This window comes from Dreissena polymorpha, chromosome 3, assembly GCF_020536995.1.
Source record: "Dreissena polymorpha isolate Duluth1 chromosome 3, UMN_Dpol_1.0, whole genome shotgun sequence".
In the NCBI taxonomy this organism is placed as follows: domain Eukaryota; kingdom Metazoa; phylum Mollusca; class Bivalvia; order Myida; family Dreissenidae; genus Dreissena; species Dreissena polymorpha.
In genome coordinates, this window is record NC_068357.1 from 38,350,480 (window position 1) to 38,373,656 (window position 23,177).

Here is a 23,177-nt window from a genome sequence, read left to right on the forward strand (position 1 = left end):
TGAAATGGACAGTCAGGAGCCATTAGATTTCCTGAAATTGTTTATAGACGATGCATTGATTAATTGCCTTGTGCTGGCTACCAACAATTATGCTTCAGCAAAGTTAAATGGTCCGTTAAAACAGCACTCAAGAATGAGAAAATGGGATGACGTAACCACTGATGAAATGATGGTTTTCTTGGCACTGGCAATAAATATGGGGCTTGTTTACGGTGTACGGAAGAAACCCCCTCCGGAAGAAACCCCCTTCGCTAAAAACGGCAGGGCGGAAGAAACCCCCTTTCATAGTTTGCATACGCGGAAGAAACCCCCTCGCTAGTTTTGCATAGGCGGAAGAAACCCCCTCGCTAGATTGCATAGGCGGAAGAAACCCCCTTCCATAGCGGAAGAAACCCCCTTCCAGACGATTTAGTTACATTCAAACGCACGGTAATTGTTTACAGAAATTCACCTTCATTTTCAGAAAGTTCCAGGGGAGCATGATAGCATAATTCAATTTTTTTTAAAGACGAATTCTTCGGTTATTGAAGGAAAATATGTACCAAATATCTTTGTCACTATCGGCTCTGGGCGCTAATTTTGAGTTTTTGTTATTTTTTTCAATCTAGTACAAGCTAACGCATATAAAATGGTATAATCTCACTGAAACGAGTGCAAGACAAATTCACACGAGCATCTCATCATTAACAACTTGTGAACATACGGCCGGTACACCTCTTTACTCAGCACATAACAGTTTGGAAAAAGATTTTCGCACCTTCATTTAATTATATAAAAGGTCCGTTAATGTACCGGCTATTGTAGATAATGATGAGAAGTTGTGTCATGATCGACGCCTTTGCGGCTCGTGTGAAGTTAGCACTTCCGAATGTAAATGTTACTGCAACGTTGAAATATTTGTGCAGTGTAAATTCTATTTTGAGTTGACTCTTTTTCTCAATAAAAAGGGCGCGAAAATTATGCAGCATAGAAAGCGTGGGTGTATTGAGCGTTGTAACACAGACACAACTAGTCAGGGGATTGATGCATGTTCGAAGGGAATATTTCATCAAGTCTATAAATAGTCACTTATGCCGAAATTTATTTGATACAAGAGAAAAAATGGCAAGGTTTGTGTTAAAGAAATTATTGAGAGCTTTTATCGTTAATAGTCGGGATTTTACTACCTCTGCGGGAAAGACTTAACACTTAGGAAGGGGGTTTATTCCGCCTCTCTGAAAACACGAAGGGGGTTTATTCCGCCTGTCTGAAAACTCGAAGGGGGTTTGTTCCGCCTATGCAAAACTTACGAGGGGGTTTCTTCCGCGTATGCAAAATGTGAAAGGGGGTTTCTTCCGCTATGCCGTTTTTAGGGAAGGGGGTTTCTTCCGAAGGGGGTTTATTCCGGTAATCCTTGTTTACAAGTCAGATTTGGAATCCTACTGGACCATAGACCCTGCAACCGAAACTCCATACTTCAGCAAAACTATGACAAGAGACAGGTAAATGATTTTCAAAGAATTTAATCACATTTTATTACACAACATTACAGAATACAGGTTGTTTGTTTTACCTGAAAACAGAAACACACATGTCTGCCTGCAGTTGTTTATTTTACATATGTAACAATATATACTCATGTTATGCAAACAAAATAGTAAATAAATATTTAATTAAATGCACAGTTAACTGAAAATTTGAAATTAAAAATTTATGTTGCAAAGAATAATAGGAAGTATACAAGTACAATATCATGAATATGCCAACACACATTCCAAGAACAATTGACATGATCCGTAAAATTTATTTATGCATGATAAAGCGTACAAGAAGTGTCAATTTGAAGAAATATAAAAACAATAATATCATTAATAATATGTTTGTATTTATAAGTAAATATTTACTACAAAAACTTCTGTATTGCTCATATGAATGACTTTGCATTCATAAACTTATTTTTTTTTTCCATACTTCAGATTCATGAACATTCTCAGCAACCTGCACCTGCCGGAAGATCTAGAAGCAGATGATCCGCTGCGGAAAGTAAGGACGATGATCACCCACATGATGGAAAAGTTCAGCGATGTTTATTCACCTGAGATGCATCTGAGCTTCGATGAGGCAACATGTCCATGGAAAGGAAGGCTGCGCTTCAAGGTTTACAACCCGCACAAGAAAAATAAGTTCGGCATAAAGTTGTACCAAGTTTGTGAGGCTAGCAGTGGATATTGTTTGGGGTTTGATGTATATTGTGGAAAGACTTTAGAGTACACTAACTATTGCGAAGCAGTAGGAATTGATTGTGTGGGTAAATCAGCAACAACCTTGTGTGTGCTAAACCTCCTGACCAGATGCGACCTTCTCGGGAAGGGTCATTGCATCTTCATGGACAATTACTATACCTCACCAGAACTGTTCACTGAACTGGAACAGCATGAAACATATGCCTGTGGAACCCTTAGAGTTAATCGCATTGGTGTGCCTGAAGCCGTGCGCAGTAAGCAAAAGCTGAAAGAGGGTGAAGTCATCTACCGGAGAAACGGCAATCTGCTTGCACTCAGGTTCCGGGACAAACGGGATGTTACTATGCTCACCTCTTTTCATATGGAACAGATGTCTGTGCTGAACAAAGTAAAATATGGGACCAATGACAATGTTGTTAAGCCCTCATGCATTGTGGACTATTGTAGTCACATGGGAGGTGTTGATCTGAGCGACCAAATGAATCAGTACAATACAGTGGCGCGCAAGACCAAAAAGTGGTGGCGGAAACTGTTCTTCCACCTCATGAATGTTGCAATTGTCAATGCCTACCAGCTACCAGACAGCCAAAAGAAAGACCACAGGCAGTTCAGGTCTGCTCTGGTAGCTGCTCTGATTAGAGAATCTGGACATGTTCCAAGTACCCCAGTCAGACGTGGAAGGCCCATACTCGGGGAGATCCCAGCCAGACTAACTGGACGTCACTTCCCGGAGTACATTCCTGCCAAGCAAGGGGCCAAAAGGGCAAGGCCTGCTAGGGACTGTGTTGCTTGCAATGTTTCCAAAAAAGACAGGACTGGTTTCAAGAGGAAGCAGACATCCTTCATGTGCATGGACTGCAACGTTGCGCTCTGTGTTCCGGACTGTTTCAAAATGTTCCATACACATATGAACTACCAAAATATTTTGGTTGGCCACCTTGAACCAGACTTGGTAGAACAATAGGCAATTATAGCCTTACAATTTGGGCTAAAAAGACTGTCTTGTTGTAGAAAAACAGTGATGACCTTGAGCTGGTCTTAGCTGGTGAAAAAAACGTGTTTTTTTGTGTGATTATTACCTGTAATTTTCACCTGTACTCGTAATGTTTATAGTATGAAAAAATGAAATGTGAAATGAATGTTTTATTGAAAACAAATATTTGTGACAAACAAATAAATTTGATTTCATAATAAATTGCTTAAAAAATGACAAAGAAATAAAAAGATACTGAACGTTACTGTTTTTCTTACAATTTTTATTAGTTAATACACCTGTACAGGTAAAAAAAAATGAAAAATCAAAATTTTAAAAGTACCATCATAATCTACAATCAATGAGAAATAAGAAAAATATAGGTTTTATATACTTATCTCTTGTAATAAATTAAATACAGCCTTTTGAAATTGACCACCCATTTCAGCCTCTATTATAGGAATTAATTCAGCAGTAAAGAGGCTTATCAGTTACAGCTTACATAGCAGGTTAAGGGTTAAAAGAATAATCTGAGTTATGCTGTTCACACATTTGTTGTCATCTGTGTTATTCTATGGTTAAGGTATGTGTGCAACGTCTTCATACACCTGTATCTACATCTTGTATTAAATTGAAACTTCACACATGTGATCAGGGTAATTGTGTGAGGCCATTGACCAAGTTCCATAACTTTGACATGCAATTAAGCAAAATTATGCCCCAATTTATGCTTTATGAAAATTCAGGTTTAGATATGCGTTCAACAACTCCATTTCTATAATTACATTTAACATCAATGAATGTTGATTAAACTGTAGATATATGGCAAGCTTGCAATGGGACTCAGAATTAGGGGCCAGCTAAGTCAATGTTGCTTCTTATAAAAAATGATTATTATAAATTCTGCATTATGACTTATGTTACCATGGATATGTTTTGATGTAATTTTATATCTTGAGTTCAGGGTCATTTTACTTCAAATAGAAAAAAACAACATTTTTTTGTTCAATAACTTGAGTTTGCTTGGCAGTAGGGTACATGCACACTCAGCTTGGGACTGCATTTGAGGCTAAGGTAACTGTAACTGAAATTAACACAATTTTACTACCGGGTACTCAATAACTTCAGATTATTATAACTTGGAGGTCTAGTTTGCAATTGCATTTTGGTTCAGTTTGGTCAAGATCACTTAACTTAAAATAGAAAAATGGTTTCCCTTTATAAAACTTAATATGGATGGAAGTATTGGGCTGAAGTTTTAACCATATTTAGCATAAATGCAGAGTTAGCTTAAGATTGCATGTTGAACTAGTCAGGTCAAGATTGCAATCATGCACCCTAACTAAATATAGAAAAAAGTTTCTACTCATTACCTAGTGTTTCCCAGGTTTGCCCTTAAATTATAGGTAGTTAATATGCAGACTTGGCCTTGGATCGCGCATTGATTTAAATTGATTTTTTTTGTAAAAACAAACAAAATCTATTTGTTCTCGTCAATTTTTCTTGCAATCTATATATAATCAGGTTTGATTGTGCGTAATACTGTAATTGTTACGGATATTCATCGTTAAAGATGTAAAAATGGAATATGTTGATGTTGAATGTTAATTCAACCAATGTTCTGTGTATATGGCTTTGACTTGTGTTTTCATAGGTTTAGTGTTCTTTTGCATATTATTTTGCATGCCCTATTTTTTAACATGTGATATATATGTCCAATGTTTTACAATTACCGATATTACTTATCATCTACTTTCAGATTCGCTCCTCTGTGTACCTTCTGCTGACAAGGTTCTATAGATTGCCCCTCCAAAACAATGTGTCAACTGCAGAAGACTTGTGCTGCCACCTGGTGACAGAGGCACTGAGACTGTGTAACAGTCCCAAAGGTCAGGAAGGTCAAACAGGGGCCGTGCTGTGTAAACTGATCTTCCAAAAGTAAGTCATCAGCTCAAAGAGGAGTGTAGTAAAGTACACATTTTATAATTCCTTGTTTTTATTAGTTTTATTAGTTTATAGCTCACCTGGTCAAACTTACTCAGGGTTAGCTATTTGGGATACCATAATGCCAGTGTCCGTCCGTTTGTTTGCACCTGAATCATCTGGTAGACTTTGGCAAAATTTCACAAGAATGTTCCTTTTGGTTGTCCTCTATGAGAGTTCTTCAACTCATTCAGATTTGTTGATAAATAAGATCATTTGACCCATTGTTTTTTTTATGAAAACTTAAAACACTTTGTTAATAGCAATGCCCAGAGCTTCGATATTTGATATGTAACATGGTATTGTGATTCTTTACAAAGTTTTTTTAAAAGAAGTTAAAAGTAGCCCCAAACTGGGGGTTTTGAGTATTTTACCATTGAGCTTCAATATCTTAGTTGACTGTAAAAGGAAATTAATGTTACTTAGTTGTTGTATACATGTTCTTATAAGATAATAAAAATACCAGTCTTGCAAAATTGCTTGTCTGGTGGTCCTAACCAGCAAAAATTCATTTGGACGAGCATGTTTTCTGAATATGTCTGTCAAAACATTTGATTGTTTACATGTACACGTATGTTTTGGTCCAGCAGTTTTTTGTTTAGACCAGAAACTTTTAACAATATGCCTATTTGGATGACTTCTGTTTTTAGCCACTTTCACAAGTCTGAAATATGCACTTAAACAAAGACATCTTATTACATCCACTTCTGTTCCAGATATGTCATTGAAAGCAACTACATGTATGGCATCACAATCCGTGCCAACGGAGATGGCTACAGTGTCACCGTAACACCTGGTTGCCATGGTAACAATGAAGGGATGTTCCTTGGGAGCCTTCTCACAGAAACAAGGAGATGCTTTGCAGAGGCTGAGAAGAACCTGGTCAAGGCCTCCAAGGAGTATCCAATACATGGCAAGTGACAGAATCCTGTGAGCCTAGCTCCGGGAAAAACAGGGCTTAAAGCATGTATGTAAAGTGTTGTCCCAGATTAGTCTGTGCAGTCCGCACAGGCAAGCAGGGACGATACTCTCAACCTGTAGTATATTATGTTTAGAAGAGACTTTCTTTAAACAACAAATTGAATATAAGTGGAAAGTGTCGTACCTGATTAGCCTGTGTGGAATGCACAGGCTAATCTGGGACAACACCATATGCACATGCATTAGGCCCAGTTTTCCCAGAGCGACTCATATGATGACCTGTGTTATATGTTACAAAAGATGTTTGTGATATTTTGTAAAACATTTATGTTGTATGTTAAAAAGAATCAAGATCGAACAGGACTCATTTGTAATATTGTGCTCTGAGTCAGAAAAATACATTCCCTATAGTGCTATGAAAGCCCAAACTAAAACTTGCAAACAACCATGAATTTACAGTCACTTAAAAGCCTTTTTATGTCCCCCACTATAGTAGTGGGGGACATATTGTTTTTGCCCTGTCTGTCTGTTGGTCTGTTGGTCTGTCTGTTTGCGCCAACTTTAACATTTTGCAATAACTTTTGCTATATTGAAGATAGCAACTTCATATTTGGCATGCATGTGTATCTCATGAAGCTGCACATTTTGAGTGGTGAAAGGTCAAGGTCAAGGTCATCCTTCAAGGTCAGAGGTCAAATTATGTGGCCAAAATCGCTCATTTTATGAATACTTTTGCAATATTGAAGATAGCAACTTGATATTTGGCATGCATGTGTATCTCATGGAGCTGCACATTTTGAGGGGTTAAAGGTCAAGGTCAAGGTCATCCTTCAAGGTCAGAGGTCAAATATATGTGGCCCAAATCGCTTATTTTATGAATACTTTTGCAATATTTAAGATAGCAACTTGATATTTGGCATGCATGTGTATCTTATGGAGCTGCACATTTTGAGTGGTGTAAGGTCAAGGTCCAGGTCATCCTTCAAGGTCAGAGGTCAAATATATGTGGCCCAAATCGCTTATTTTATGAATACTTTTGCAATATTGAAGATAGCAACTTGATATTTGGCATGCATGTGTATCACATGGAGCTGCAGATTTTGAGTGGTGAAAGGTCAAGGTCAAGGTCATCCTTCAAGGTCAGAGGTCAAATATATGTGGCCCAAGTCGCTTATTTTATGAATACTTTTGCAATATTGAAGATAGCAACTTGATATTTGGCATGCATGTGTATCTCATGGAGCTGCACATTTTGAGTGGTGAAAGGTCAAGGTCATCTTTCCCAAGGTCAAGGTCATCCTTCACAAGGTCAAGGTCATATATAGGGGACATTGTGTTTCTCAAACACATCTTGTTCTGAAGTGACACTATAGGAATGTAGACATACAAAAAAACACCATAGGAATGTAGACATACATTGTCTGTCCTTTCTAGGACTTATATCAGCCCTGACTGCATGTCTCTGTGATGTGGGTGCCAGGCAAGATACAGATGTAGAGAGGGGCACTCTAGCAGTCTCACTGGCTCTGGTGACTCTATGTCAGAACATCATAGACAAGATGCTGTCCATCATGGCAGGGGTAGCTGGTCAAGGTAAGTCTCAGTCGAGGATTACACCAGTCCGGCAAGCTCAGTTGGTAGAGGACTTTACTACAGATGTGAGGGTCTGGGGTTTAATTGTTGGTCGGGCCTCATAACTTGTGTGAGGTTTTGCCATGACATTATTCTTCCCTCGCTTTGAGACAAGTAGAGGATTGTTAAGTTAGTGACATACATTTTTTCACGAAGTACTGGTCAACCAGCTGACCCTGGAAAAAGTGTCAATAGTTAAACTACTGCCATGATATGATAAAAATACTGTTGAAAATAGCAAAACATCCAAATATACAAACAATAATGGTGCTGTTTGATGGGTACTAGCAGTGAAAACCTTCAAACCGCAAGTGATTTTAAGCATCACTAGTTGAACCCTATACCATTGCTGTTCCTCAACATGTGTAACATGTTAATAAATTATTCCTTTTAAAAATCATGTGCTTTAAAACAAATAGGCTATCTGACAAAACTTAACAAACATGTTCCTTTTGTGGTCTTCAACCAGGGTTGCTCATAGAATTTTTCCTCAAAATGACACCATACATATAAATATTTAAAGAATGAATTTATAACATAAATATGTAGAACAACTCCTAAACACATTTGATTTGTGGATTTTCAAAACCTTCCACAAGAACATTCCTTGCCTGGTCCTCTGTCAAAATTGCTCACTTGGTTCTTATAAATCATGGCTTCCAGAGGCAGGGCCTTAAAAATGTATTCATGATACAGGAACTTATTGAGGCACTTTGTTATATTTGCCTCTTTTTATGATCTTTTTTTATCAGTCAATTAAAGCTCCAAATGTCTGTTATCATGTTTCAAAATATTTTCATATGTAGTATTCATTTGCCACCATATGTTTTTGTATTACAGAGGCATGTTCCTCATTTGCCACCTTACCATTGCATATTACAGAGGTATGTCCCTCATTTGACACCATGCAGTTGTGTATTACATTGGCATGTCACTCATTTGCCATCATACTCTTGTGTATTACAGAGGCATGTCCCTCATTTGCCATCATACAGTTGTGTATTACATTGGCATGTCCCTCATTTGCGACCGTACTCTGTGTATTACAGAGGCATGTCCCTCATTAGACACCATATCTTTGTGTATTACAGAGGCATGTCCTTCATTTGACACCATATCTTTGTGTATAACAGAGGCATGTCCTTCATTTGACACCATATTTTTGTGTATTACAGAGGCATGTCCCTCATTTGACACCATACTATTGTGTATTACAGAGGCATGTCCCTCATTTGCCATCATACTCTTGTGTATTACATTGGCATGTCCCTCATTTGCGACCGTACTCTGTGTATTACAGAGGCATGTCCCTCATTTGACGTCATATCATTGTGTATTGCAGAGGCATGTCCCTCATTTGCCACCATATCATTGTGTATTACAGAGGCATATCCCTCATTTGACACCATACTCTTGTGTATTACAGAGGCATGTCCCTCATTTGCTGAGATAGGAGAGGCCCTTGAGAACATTTTGCTTGAGGGGTCTGGGGACTACACAGAGGGGACTGCACTGTCCTCAGAGTACCAGTACATGTTGTCTTGGTGCTGGAACAACATCAAGGTAACATGATGCAGTGAACGGGGCTCCAGGAAATGTTTCAGGCTAAAGAGAAACGCATCCCTTGATTTAAGTTGTCAAGTTATTTTAAATTGGAACTAGAAATGGCGCGGCAGAGGCAGACGCGTATCCCCACGCCGCATGTTTGACCCAGGGGGTGCCCCAGGGTTGTTAATGGGGCCATGCATAGTTGAGATTGACCGTATTGTCATAAGAGATATTCAGTATCAGTTGGAAGTAAATTGGTGTAGAAATGAAGAAGTTAATGTAAAATGACATAAAACAAGAGATGTGTTTGTCAGAAACACAATGCCCCCTACTGCGCCGCTTTGATTTATTTAAGAAAAAATTATCATTTGGCAGGTTAATTAATTACCTCCCTTTAAAGCTGATAACTTCCCTTGGATTTGTTTTTTTTTACCTTTGACCTTGAAAAATGACCTTGACCTTTCACCACTCAAAATGTGCAGCCCAATGAAATACACATGCATGCCAAATATCAAGTTGCTTTCTTCAATATTGCAAAAGTGATGGCCAATGTTAAAGTACATAACATAAAAAAAGAGTGAAAATCTCTGACCCGGCCCCACCCCAACCCCTATAATTTTTTACCCAGGGGTCAGATCAATATTTCAAATAGTGCAGGGCCGCACATATGCTCATAGCTACCACGTGTTAAGTTTCAAAGTTCTAGTGCTGACAGTGTAGGAGGAGATAGTGGCCAGGACGGATGGACAGACGGATGGACAGACAGCGGAGATAATCACAATATCCCCACGCTTTTCAAAAAGCGTGGGGATAATTTCATAAATACTATTTTCAATGCTTCAAAAGGGTATTTTAATCACATGGTAAACATGTAAAGCATTGTAAATATTTTCTTGTGAAATTTACCACAAATCAATAGGTAAATGTTGAATCCATAATTATAATTATTTGTAAATTCACACTTTATGTACAAGCAGTGATTGGTTCAGGGTTTTGTTGAATTTGCAGGAATCATGCACAAGTCTAGGGGAGATTACTCAAAAATTGGTTACAAGAACCACAGAGTTACCTCCATCCTTTATACCCAGCATCAAGTCCACATTTCTGGCTGTGCTCACCAAATGTAGACACAAGGTATGGCATGTGTGTGTTGAGCCCCCTTACAGACGTTTGATATAGCTGTCACATTGGTCTAGTGTATGTGGGTGCATGTGTAAGGTGTAGTAGTGTGCTGCAGTTCTCCATCTCAATCTGAGTTTGTCTGGACCCTTACTTCATCCCAGTATTCAACGGTCAAGGCCCCTATTTTAATTATGAGGTATGGCATACTTGGCAAAGGCCCAACATGTTGCCATTAGACGTTACATACATACTGAAAACAACCTGAAGAAAAATTAGTATGCAATAGGTTTTCAAATATTCACCAGTTTATGCTTACACAATCAGAAGTTAATTGTCTTATGTAATTGTTGATTTGTTTTTGTTCTTGGAAATGATGGGTTTAATAAAGACTATAGCTAGCAATGTTGACATGAAACTGACCTTTATGCAGGAATTTATTAAGTTACCATTGTGATGAATACATTTATTTTTGTACTGGAATGTGGTTCAAAAAGGTAAAATAATTGTACACAAATTTACTTATAAGTTGTAATTTATTGAGTGAAAGATGTGTGTGAACAAAACTATCCATGCATATATGACTATTCAAGTGTATTGTTCATGCTTATATAGTTCATTAGAAGCCGGTTAGTGTGAGCAACTTACATTTACACAAGTAATTTTGATGAAAAATTAAGTCAAAGTGTAATCCTATATTTGTAACAGGGAGTCATAGAAGGGTGTCGTGGTGCCTTTGTCACCTTCTGTTCAGCCTTGTTCAGCAGCTCTGATGAGTCCGTGTACAGCATTCCTGCGGGAATACTGCGAGAGGTGAGTGTGCACATGACAGGTCTAGCAGTTCCTTTATTGCATGTTGATTGCAATATATACATATAGGTTGTCATTAAAAACTGTCATGGTCTCCATTGAATTTCTGCTTTGTTGCTTTTTTCGATGACTAATTGCATATTTACTAAAGTACCTGGTATACATTTTTTAGTTATTTGTATATATTGTGTACTTATGTTGATTTTGTTTGTTTCCAATTTTATGGAAGTTATGTTTTTGCACTTGTGTACTTAAGAAGGACACAATTGTAAAGTAATGTATGTCTAAAAATATTGTGGATGTTATTTTGTTTTCCAAGAATACAATATAAATGCTTTATAATGTAACTATAAAGCTCATCTCTCAATTATGGTAAATTATGGTTTCTTTGATTTACAGTTTACTTTTGATTTTTTTTTAGCAAAATAGTCTTAAATAATAAGTATGTAATAAATGATAACATATAATAATAAATAATAAATATTGCTTGCAGGTGTTGTTGAGTTTGAAACAAAAGTCAATACTGAGTTCAGTGACGCGCAGATCTGCAGGTCTGCCCATCATTGTGCAAGCCATTATTGTAAGCGAGAAACAAACCAAGAAAGTGAGTAACACACTGGAACTATTTACTTTACGATATCTGTGTTGGTGCATGTAAACGTTTTGCCAAACCATACATGTGTTCTATGTGAACATTTCATATCCATTGATGGTTATTTTAATGTTGTCTTATATACAGGCACGTGCTCTGTGAAAAAAAGGGGTTGAATTAATGTCCGTAAATTGTTCTCTCAGATAAGCCTGTGCAGTCTTCACAGCCTAATCAGAGACGACACTTTCGGCCTAAACTGGATTTTTGCTAAGAAGAGACTGTCTGTAAAATAAAAATGCCATACAAGAAGAACGTGTCATCCCTGATAAGCCTTTGCAGGCTAATCTGGGACGACACTTTGTGCACATGCAATAACCCTCTATTTACAGAGCACGGCCCATATATAAAGGGCTATGTTGTAGTTATCTTGCTAATTGTAAAGACTGTCGCAGTTTGTCTTCATTTAATGTTCTAAGTGTGTGGAGTTTCGTTTACATTTCAATTACATTGAAACTTAAATATGCTATCATCTTGAACTGTCACTGTGGATGTGTCAGCCTTATTAGCATGCTCAATTACCAACACATTTTGGAGTTATGTGCACTTTGACCTAGTCGTGAGCATTGCATAGAATGTTAATATTTTGTGTAGCAAACTTCTTCGTTTTTTCTACGCTATGTAATAACAACCCCAAATATATATCATTTCCCTAAGGTGTTGATTTTCAACACACTTTTCAAACCTAGAATTTCAGACTCCTGGTTGCCCACCATCCATCAAATGGGGAACTATGATTTTCTAATGTTGGTTTTGCTGTTTAGGAAAAATCTTTTCATTCTGTTCATATATGTTTCAATACAATGTTTGAAGGCATAATGCCCTGCTAACTTCAAATTTCGTATTAAGAAGTAATGGGACACGAATGATTTTAAATTGTCCTGTTAATGATTTTTGCTGACTTTCTCATGAGTTTTAATAAAATTTTCACAAAACTTCAGGAAATTTTGGATGGGATACTCTTGCTGAGTGTGATATTCAGACATATTTTCTCAAGAATCCTTGAGTTATGACCTTCAACAGTTTTAAATTCATTCTTCATCTTTCTTTATGGAGATGTATAAATCAACATTTCATATTAGTTCATTTGTTAACTAGATGGGTCTTAACCCTGTATGGTTATGGCCCTTTATATATATATAAAAACATTTTAGCAGATTTTCTATAAGTTATGTTCAAATGTTTTCCTCTGATCTTCACCAATGTGAATATTTTAATTTTTCAATGTTTACAAACTACACAAATATAATCAGGAACAATTTCTGTTACCATTTATAATCAGTTGATACCCTGTCAATAATTGATCTATTTTAGTGTTATATGAGTATTAAATGATATTGTTTTTTAACTACTTCCAAATTTACATTCTTTTTTGTTTTCTTCAGAACATTCTACTGTGTGAAGCCTTATTAGGACTGTTTGACCTCTGCAAACTCCCACTTGACATTGACCCAGGGGTCACTGACCTTCCCCAGGTGCACGGAATCAACATGCTCAATACACTGTTCTCAGAGGCCAGTCTTTCAGGCAGCCTGATTGGTCACACTGGTCATGTGACCATCATGGTGGTCAGGCTGTTTGGGTCCCCATCCTGGGCCGTGCGGAATGCGGCCACTCGCTTGTTCAGTAAGAGATGAATATTGATCTATATGAGATTTGTTTGTGGAAGTTTTTTACTCATTTGAAGAGATTAATTGAATACTTAAGTGCCATTTTCTAGCTTTACTTTCCGATGTGCTTGTTCAGCTTGATGGTCGGGTCTTTAAAAGACTTTTGGCCCACTATTTTTATTAATAATATGGAGGTTTATGAAATTCAAAAAATGTGTATAGAGAAGAAAAGCAATAAATCCATCTCATTGTTACACTAGATAAATTATTGCATGTGTTTAAGAAAATTAAAAAAACAACAACATGCAGTTCAATGGGCAAAATAATTCCTACCTAACATTCACGTGTATATAAGTTCATCAATACATGATTTTGTTATTTTCGCTCATTTTAGTTTAACAAACTCATGTGAGCTTTTGAGATTGTATTTTGTCCATAGTTTGTTGTATTTACCTTGTGAATACTCTTTAAGCCACATTTGTTGCCCAATCTTGATGAAACTTGGTAAGAACATTTGACCCATTTATATCTGCCAATTTTAAAAGGTGCAGGTCTCGTGAGGTCAAAAACAAGGTCACCATATACTATATCATTGAAGAAAAAACATTTTTTGCTCTATAATCATGAAACTTGCTCAGAACATGTGTTTGATATCTGACCTGAGTTTCAAAATGGTTCCAGTTCATTGAGAAAATTTGCTGCCATGAAAGTGGGCAGTTTTCTTTGTACATGTATAACTCATAGAAACCTTATGTACACTCTAGACGTCACATTTTTTTCCCAATAATGAATTATGCAACTTGTTCAGAACATTATTTTATGAACATCTCAAACAAGTTTTGAGATTGTTCTCAAAACATAAAAAACCTGCTCAGACAGTTCAGTTCTTTTGGGTCTCAGGTAAGCAACTTTGGCCCTCTTGTTAGCATTTTGGGGGGTAGGGGGCTATTGTGTCTTGTTTTACAAAAGAATCACTTTATTTTATGTTCACATTCACATATAATTCCATTCTTGACATGACATAGATTCATTTTTGAACTGATGGTCACGTAAAAGTGACGATAATAAATTAATTTTATTTTTAACAGGTACACTGGTAACAAAGCTTTTTGGCCAGAAGAAAAGTCAAGAAAACAAGCTGTGTAACTCTGTCACCTACAAGGAATTTTCAGCCTATTATCCAGAGTTGCCTCCCTTTTTGCTGGAAGTTCTTAAAGAGGCTAGCGAAAGGGATCTGCAGAATATCTGTACAATACACCCATGCCTTTTTCCTGTGTTGACCCTCCTGTCTAGTCTCAACCCAATGGACTCTCAGGATGGCAATCTGAAAGAGTAAAACAATATATGACAATGACATTTAATAAACATTCTTATCATAATAGTTGTCACAGACTAAAGTAAAAGAGAATGTTGCCTTTTTTCTTTTTATGTCCCCCAGTCTATACTGGGGGACATATTTTTTTTGCCCTGTCTGTTGGTTTGTTTGCGTCAAACTTTAACATTGGCCATAACTTTTGCAAAATTGAAGATAGCAACTTGATAATTGGCATGCATGTGTATCTCATGGAGCTGCACATTTTGAGTGGTGAAAGGTCAAGGTCATCCTTCAAGGTCAAAGGTTAAATATATGGGGGTGGACATAGTGTTTCATAAACATCTTGTTTTTTTATTTAATAAAAAAATTACATCAGTCACTTTCAGTTAGTTTACATTTAAAAAAAAAATAATTTCTAAATGAGTTTTTTAATCTTCATGCACAATTCAATTAGGAGCAAAACAAACAATATCATTGAGTGATTCAACCCGTTTTGTTTGTGTTCCTGAGACTGGTATTAATTATTTATATTAATAATGTTCTGGTATAATAGTGGTCATTGTGTAGGTGTGTTGAAAAATGTATTGGTACCATAACTTATAAGACTGTTTTGTTAAAGGGTATTACTCGTGTTTCAGAGAGATGGATGTGTACAGGAACCTTATTAAAAGGTTCACTGCTAGTCCTGTGTACCAGTTGCGTCATTTGGTGGCACAAGCCTTGGTCGCCATGGTAACGAGAGAAGACATGAAGTCAAGTCTGATGTCCTGTCTTGAAGTCAGCATCAGTTACTCTGTGAATGATGTCAACGTGAACAGTATCCACGGAGACCTTTTGTTTGTACAGAAGGTTTTGGAGTACATCGCAAGGTATGTCAGAAGTAAATTGAATGTTATGTTTATGGTGAGTTGTCCAGCAGCAAACAGATAGTTTTCAGTCAATGACTTTAGTTTTGATTGGCAAATCTTGATAAAACTTTAGATGAAGCAAGCTTGCATGATGAATAAGCTGGTGTTACGGACTTGTCGTGTTGGGTCAAGGTCTTGGTCATTGTTACCAAAAATAGAAACTGTTTATGCGTAATAACTTGTGTTTGGATGAACCTTATGATCGGAACATTTATGTGTATGATGCTTACATGCAGACCTAGCTTAGGATTTCGCAATTGTTTGAATGAAAGTAAGTTACGAAGTAAAACGTTGATAAACTGATTTCATGCATTAATTAATTTTGAAAACATGGTGCTGTTGATTCTACAAATTATGCAAAGTAATTTATATAATGGATTATATATCATTGGTTTCAAAACTGAATATATTGTTGCCTGAAGCTTTTGTTTTCAACCATTCTTTAATTATTGGTTAGATCTCTATCACTCACAGTTGAAAGTAAATGATGATGCTAAAGAAATGTGTTTTTAGTCCCTTACTGGTTTCACTGGAGGGGACTTATGGTTTTTGCTCTGTGAGTCTGTCTGTCTGTCTGTCTGTCTGTCTGTCTGTCTGTCTGTCTGTCTGTCTGTCTGTCTGTCTGTCTGTCTGTCTGTCACACTTTTCTGGATCCTGCGATAACTTTAAAAGTTCTTAATATTTTTTCATGAAATTGAAACATGGAAAGATGGCAATATGGAAATTATGCACGTCATTTCATTGTGTTCCTACGTCAAAAATTCTGGTTGCTATGGCAACAAATATATATATTTTTAAATCTGACAATGGTGGAATTTCTGACAATGGTGGAGCCGGTAGGGGACATATATTGCTTGGCAATGGTCTTGTTTCCGCGACAAGTTTTGTCAGAAACCTCCCTCAGGCTGTCAAGCGGTCATACTTTTTCCTACTTTTTCCTACTATTTCCTACTTTTTCATCAGGATCCTACTTTTTCCTATTTTTTTACCAAATCTTCCTACTATTCCTACTTTTTCATTTTCAATGGAGAATTTTTTTTTTTTAAAGAGTTTATTTAGTAAACTTGCAGGATGAATGAATCTATGGCATGACTGTATCCCTGTTAATGTGCATTCATCTAGATGAGACCTGACAACCCATGCTGACTGTCTGCTAGCACCTCTTCAGGAGCATAAATATTTATTTCTTATGTAACTTTTAAAATTATTGACAAGTTTTTTTTTAAAGTAACAATAGTGCCTTGTTTACTTACTTAGCATTTGTACACTGCAGACTTCACTACCTTACACAGTTCCCAGTGATGCAAGAGCTGAGGGAACCCATTGTTTATTCCAGTTTTATTTTGTTTCCATTGACAACAATTTGACCAAACCTTATGCATGTTTACATGATATTGCTGTTTGGAATGTAGAGATATAGAGATACATGTATTGTATGAGTGGTTATGTAATATGGAATTTATTACACAAGTTATTGGAAAAAAGATAAAACTGATGCTTTGCCGAGTTTTCATCGTTTACAAATATAATGTAATAAATTCTGTATTACATGACAACGGATATGATGTTCTATTGATATCATAGGTACATCAGGTTTATTAATTAAAGATAAATGCACAGAGCCTAAATGCCCTGATACATTTTTATGCTCCCGGTAGGGTGGCATATTGCAGTTGTACTGTCAGTCCGTTTGTCTGTCTGTCTGTGTGTGTGTGTCCGTCCGAAAACTTTAATATGGGCCATAACTTTTGCAATATTGAAGATAGCAACTTGATATTTGGCATGCATGTGTATCTCATGAAGCTGCACATTTTGAGTGGTGAAAGGTGAAGGTCATCCTTCAAAGTCAAAAGTTAAAAAATACAATCAAGGGAGATAATTTCTAAACCTGCCAAATGATATATTGAAATTTTATTTCAAAGCTGCGCAATAGTGGGCATTGTGTTTCGGACAAACACAATTCTTGTCTAATGATGCCATTGCTAGTGAGGTAACTTCAAGGTTTAAAGCGAAGTATTAAAATTATTAAACAGCATTATTACACTCCCGCAAAGTCATCAATAATGTAAAAGCCATTATTTGAAACTGGAATAAACAATGTAGTGCAACTGTTTCATTGCCCAATCAATGCTGTCATAAAAGATGTCAGGTGATAAGGTCCTATCTCCAGTTGCATAATCTGCTCTGCAATGACCAGTCATTTTGAATGTAACTTAAGTCATTATAACTGCACCCTATCGTCAATTTAAAGGTTTCACAATGTAGCTGTAGCAGAGCATTTACACTGCTTTATATACTAGTATTAATCTTGTACAACAAGTTGGTGTATCACTAAATAAATTTGGTCTTCTGCTTAAGGATATAACATACACAATATAATTACCATTTTTATATCGATACACAGAAGACCTCTAACCACTTATTTGATGATACACCAAAATGAACAGCATCTAATTACATGTATACTTCTTTATCAGGGTAGCTTTGCTTGAAACTTAATTATCATAGATACACTATAAGTGCTAAAATTCCTAGTGGGAAAACAAAGTTTAACCCTTCATGGATGGAGAAGTTGGACAACAGTGGAAAAACACTGGGATCATGGTGCAAGAGAGATACCGGCAATGAGTTTGCAAGATATTGTACTGTCTGAATGAAGTCCATCTTGTAGTAATTCTGGTGCTAATCAACTTATAAGTCATGCAGATGGATAAAAACACAGGGAAAACATGAAATACATGCATGATAATTCACAAAAGCGTTTGTTTGGAAGTGCCCAAAAGCCAAGCAGCTCTCAGGGTTGTGGGGATAAATCTATCTGTATGCAAGTACATCCATCACACAAGGAACAGGTACAAAAGGCTGAAATCTTCTGGGCCCTTAAGGTAGCTTCAAGTGGGTATCCATACAGAACTTGTGATGGCACTCCTGCTCTGTTTCAAGCTATGTTTCCTGGACCTGTGTCTAAAAAATAAGTATTATGTATTCCTACTTTTGAGGGAAAAGTTCCTACTTTTTCCTACTTTTTTCCTACTTTTCTTGCAAAAGTAGTTCCTATTTTTTCCTACTTTTTGAAAAAAGGTCACTTGACAGCCTGCTCCCTTTGTCTGTTTTTCCACTGTAGAATAATTAGATCCAAATTGTAGAATATATATATACACTTCCAAAATGGTCTTTCTGATAAATTCCTCCAATTGCTGGGTGGAGTTTGCTCAAATTGTACTTCTGGATGTGTATGTGATCATTATGGAAGGAATATTGACTGTGACTAGCTTTAGCCCTTTTTCTGTTGGCCATGTCGCTTTGTCTGCTGTAGAATATGTAGTGGATTTTGTGTTCTCCGAACGTGAGATAGTGCATAAATATCTGTCAGGAAATTCTTTAAATCTAAAAAAACTTGAACAAACACAAACACTTTCTTGACAGTGCCACCAGTGTACATGCCGTGTGGCAGGAGCTTGTAGGGAAGGCGTGGTTGCTCAACTCAACCAATGGCATTGTGTCAGGGCTCTATCTACAGATCTTAACAACCCTCCTAAAGTGTCTCCAAGATGTGGATGTACCTGCACATCTTGTGGAGGCAGTAAGCAAAATCTGCCTCCAGGATAAAAAAGTCAGTACCCTTGTTTTTTTAGATTATTTCAGTCCTATTAAACATGCAATTTAAATACTGTTGAACTTGATGGAGAAAGATCTTACTAAAATAAGAAAGAAAAAAAGATGTTATTTGCTTCTAATTGCAACACATGTAGCAAACATAATTTTCCCAGCCAATACTTGAATAAAATAAATTCAAAGGTTTTGTTTTTATCTTTTTATTCCAGCAATTTGTAAACCTTGTCTGTCTATATCTCCTGCATGCTGTTTCCAGAGTTTTGTCCTAAACGCTTGTAGATATTGACCTTAGTTTTTATATGCGAGTCTATTGACATGACTCAAAAATCAAGATAAAGTTTTGCTACAGGCCTTAGTCTTTATTATTTTTCAGGGGCATTATGTTCACAAATACAGCTATTGTTTCAATCATTATTGTTGCTTTGTGTGTACATAGTTTACATAGTTTATACCAATCATACCAATTTTTCGTGACCCTTATATATTTGGTAGGGAGACATTAACATTGACTTTTTGTTGAAATCTTTCTTCAATATGTATTTTCAGATCATTGGTGACAGCGTAGTCTGCCAGGCAGGTGTCCACTTCCTGTTGGCAGCCAGTGTGCATTCTGGGAAGAGCACATGCACTCTGATTGGCCAGTTAATGTCAGCTGACAACCTCGAGACCAGGAAAGCCTGTTTGCAATTCTTATGTGACAGCTTAGATGAGCTGGATATTGATGACCCATATGAGATCATAGTAAGTTAGACACAAATTTGTATGAGCCATGTCATGCAAAAATGAGTCTCATGCAATATGCGGTCAAGGGTTGTTTTGTCCGCAAAGAAGACCAAACAATCTTTAGTGACTTAATAGTGAACAATTCAATTCAATTCTCTCTGCGCCGTCTGGTGCTTGAGGCGACGGCAAGGGAGCGCCACTTTGTTCTGTCATCTGCTGTTGCAGGTGCTGTCTGCAGAGTGAGGCCTCTGTTCTTGAGCTCTCGCTCCACGGTTCGGCGCCACGTCTCTTTCGGTCGTCCACGGTTTCTTTTCCCCTGTGGAGTCCATCTCAGTGCCACCCTGGGTAGTGAGTTGGGTGGCACTCTGCAGACGTGGCCTAGCCATCTCCATCTCCTCAAAGCGATGGTCCCAGCAATGCTGTTTGCGCCAGCTCTTCCACGCAGTTCCATGTTCGTCATCATGTTTGGCCAGAAGACTTTCATGATCCGTCGTAGGCACTTGTTCTGGAAGACTTCCAGTTTGCGCTCGATGGTAGCAGTGGTCTTCCAGCACTCAGACCCATATAGAAGGACGCTTAGCACGTTGCTCTTGAAGATGTGGAGCTTGGTGTGCATGCTAAGACTTGTGGTCCTCCAGATGGGCTTCATCATCGCGAAGGCTTAGTTGGCTTTGCTGATCCTCGTGTTGATCTCCCTTGCACTGTCTCCATCTGTGGTGACCTTGCTGCCCAGGTAAATGGCATCGTCCACATCTTGCAGAGGCTGGTCATTGATGGTGATTGGGACGCCCACTCTGGTGTTCTTCCTCATTACCTGAGTCTTTCCAATGTTGACCCTGAGACCTATGGTGCTTGCTGTCAGTGCCAACTGTTGTGTCTTCTGCTGGATGTCCTGGTTCCTGCTAGCAAGTAGCCCGATAATTTTGGCTTAGTCCAGGTCATCTAGCAGCGAGGTCAGCGTTTTTTCTTTTTTTCTGTCTTCTTTCTTCTATATGAGACCACGTTTCTTCTGAGATCCATTCTGTCTTCTTGCTTTTTCTGAAGCCCAGACCTTCCTCTCCTGTTTCTTTCATTACTCTGTTGAAGCCTTCGATGGTCAGTGCAGCCTCATCTTCCTAAATACTGAATCTATTCTTGAGGGTTAACCTAAACTTTTCTTTCACTTTTGGGTCTTTCAACTTAACGACATCATAGCGTTGGTTCTTGATGTCTCCTGTCTTGGCTTTCCTGAGCTTCAAAGTCACCTTGGCCACCAGAAGACTATGGTCCCTGCCGATGTCTGCATGTCGCATCACACGCACGTCCTGCAGAGAGTGCCTCCACCGACCGTTGATGATGATGTGGTCGATCTGGTTCTGGGTCCTGCCGTCCGGTGATGTCCATGTTAGTTTGTGGATCTCCTTGTGCGCGAACAGGGTCCCTCCTATTACCAAGTCAGTCCGTTGACAGAAGTTGACTAGTCTCTCCCCATTGTCGGTGATCACACCCATTCCATGTCGTCCCATGGTCCTCTCTCTGTCTTTGTTGTTGCAGCCAACCTTAGCATTGAAGTCGCCGAGCAACATCAGCATGTCGTGTTGGGGGATGTCCTCTAAAACACTTTGAAGGGCGTCGTAGAATGCATCCTTGTCCTCTTCTTCCGCATCGTCTATTGGTGCGTAGGCCACAACAACAGACAGCTTGGCGTACGTGGAGTTCATCCTGACGTTCAGCAGGCGCTCGTTCACAGGTTTCCACTGTAGCATGGTGTTGGCCTTGCTCTTGCTGATGATGACGGCAACTCCTTCCCGATGGTCATTGTCAGTTCTTCCTGACCAGATTTCTTCCTGACTTCTCCGGAACTCACCTTCTGCTTGCCAGAGCCAGTCCATCTTGCTTCTGTTACTCCCATTAGGGTCAGGTTGTATCGGTTCAGCTCACTCACCACTTGCGCTAGCTTTCCAGTCAGGTAGAGTGTTCGCACGTTCCAACATCCAACTCTGATCCATCGCTTTGGCGTCAAGAGTTCCGCAATCGGGGTGGGGACGTCCTTGCGGCTTTGATCCCCATCCTTCATAAGTCCAGTTGCCTGGTCTGCTTCACTCCCGGCGCCGTTTGTCGCTTGTTCCCTTGTAGTTTCCGTAGCAAGCATTTTTTCACGGGATGGAGTTGCTAGCCCCACGCCCAACCCTCCTCCTTTTTCAGCACGGGCTTGGGACCGTCCTTGGCATAGTTTAATAGTGAACATCAAGGTCTATTCTTGATGAGCTGTACTGTTTATATTTGAAATCTTATCCACATGTTAGCTCAACTGAGAGAAAGAAATTCCTCAATTGTGACCTAATTAAGCTAAAACTTAGACTGAAAGTTAATATTAATCATATCTAGGCTAAGTTAAAAAAGGATCACAGTCAACCAAAACAAATTAACCAGATCAAATCTTTTGTTCTTTTTGTTGAACCTAGATATCAGGTGAGCACTTAAGCGCTAACATGGGACTCTTCTTGTGTGTTTCAGGACCAGCTTGCCGAAGCTTTCTGCATGGAAACTTACCTTCAAAACTGTTATCAGATCCTAGACCTGGTTGCTAGGTTGAACCTAAAGTATGACACTCGGAATTTGGATACCTTTGAGACATTGGGGAGTTGCACTCTGGACCCTCTTGTGTGGGACTTTACAGGCCACTCCTCTCTTATGATAGTGGTGGAGGCGATTGGCATAGAGCACGCTGGTTTTATGATGGAACTTCATGGGCTGCCAACAAACAGGTTTATGCAAGATTTTATGTTTATAAAATTAAATGCTCTATAAAAGTGGAGTCCATCCTTCTGTCTGTCTTACTTTACATTGACCAGGCAAGATCTCAAACACTTATGATGAAACTTGTTATGCAGCATTCCTACAGAGTGAACATGCAAATCATTGTCAACTCGTCTGGTCCTGTGACATTTCAGGGAATAACATCCCTTTGACTATTATTGTGTCATATTTTTATATTGTTTCCGCACAAGATCTTTGGAACTTATGACCCAGATTTGATAAATCTTTATAAGCACTTTCCTCAAGGGTTGACATTAGCATATTTTGGTCATTTTTAAAGGGAGATATTGCCTGTTGGATAATAGTTTCCTCCCTTGTTTGATCTAGGACATAAATTACCCAAATTTTAT

General features: G+C 38.1%; 1 protein-coding gene across 1 annotated transcript in view; it reads left to right on the forward strand.

Annotated features, from left to right (window-relative positions):
- Positions 1–23,177, forward strand: part of LOC127873693 (thyroid adenoma-associated protein homolog) — a 53,705-nt gene that overhangs the window by 24,951 nt on the left and 5,577 nt on the right. The window contains exons 16-28 of the mRNA XM_052417624.1: positions 4,955–5,133; positions 5,895–6,091; positions 7,534–7,692; positions 9,158–9,294; positions 10,288–10,413; positions 11,107–11,211; positions 11,702–11,812; positions 13,243–13,483; positions 14,556–14,799; positions 15,421–15,651; positions 19,117–19,303; positions 19,852–20,046; positions 22,525–22,775. Coding sequence (XP_052273584.1) covers positions 4,955–5,133; positions 5,895–6,091; positions 7,534–7,692; positions 9,158–9,294; positions 10,288–10,413; positions 11,107–11,211; positions 11,702–11,812; positions 13,243–13,483; positions 14,556–14,799; positions 15,421–15,651; positions 19,117–19,303; positions 19,852–20,046; positions 22,525–22,775 — 2,363 coding nt within the window. The remainder of the gene's footprint in view (positions 1–4,954; positions 5,134–5,894; positions 6,092–7,533; positions 7,693–9,157; positions 9,295–10,287; positions 10,414–11,106; positions 11,212–11,701; positions 11,813–13,242; positions 13,484–14,555; positions 14,800–15,420; positions 15,652–19,116; positions 19,304–19,851; positions 20,047–22,524; positions 22,776–23,177) is intronic.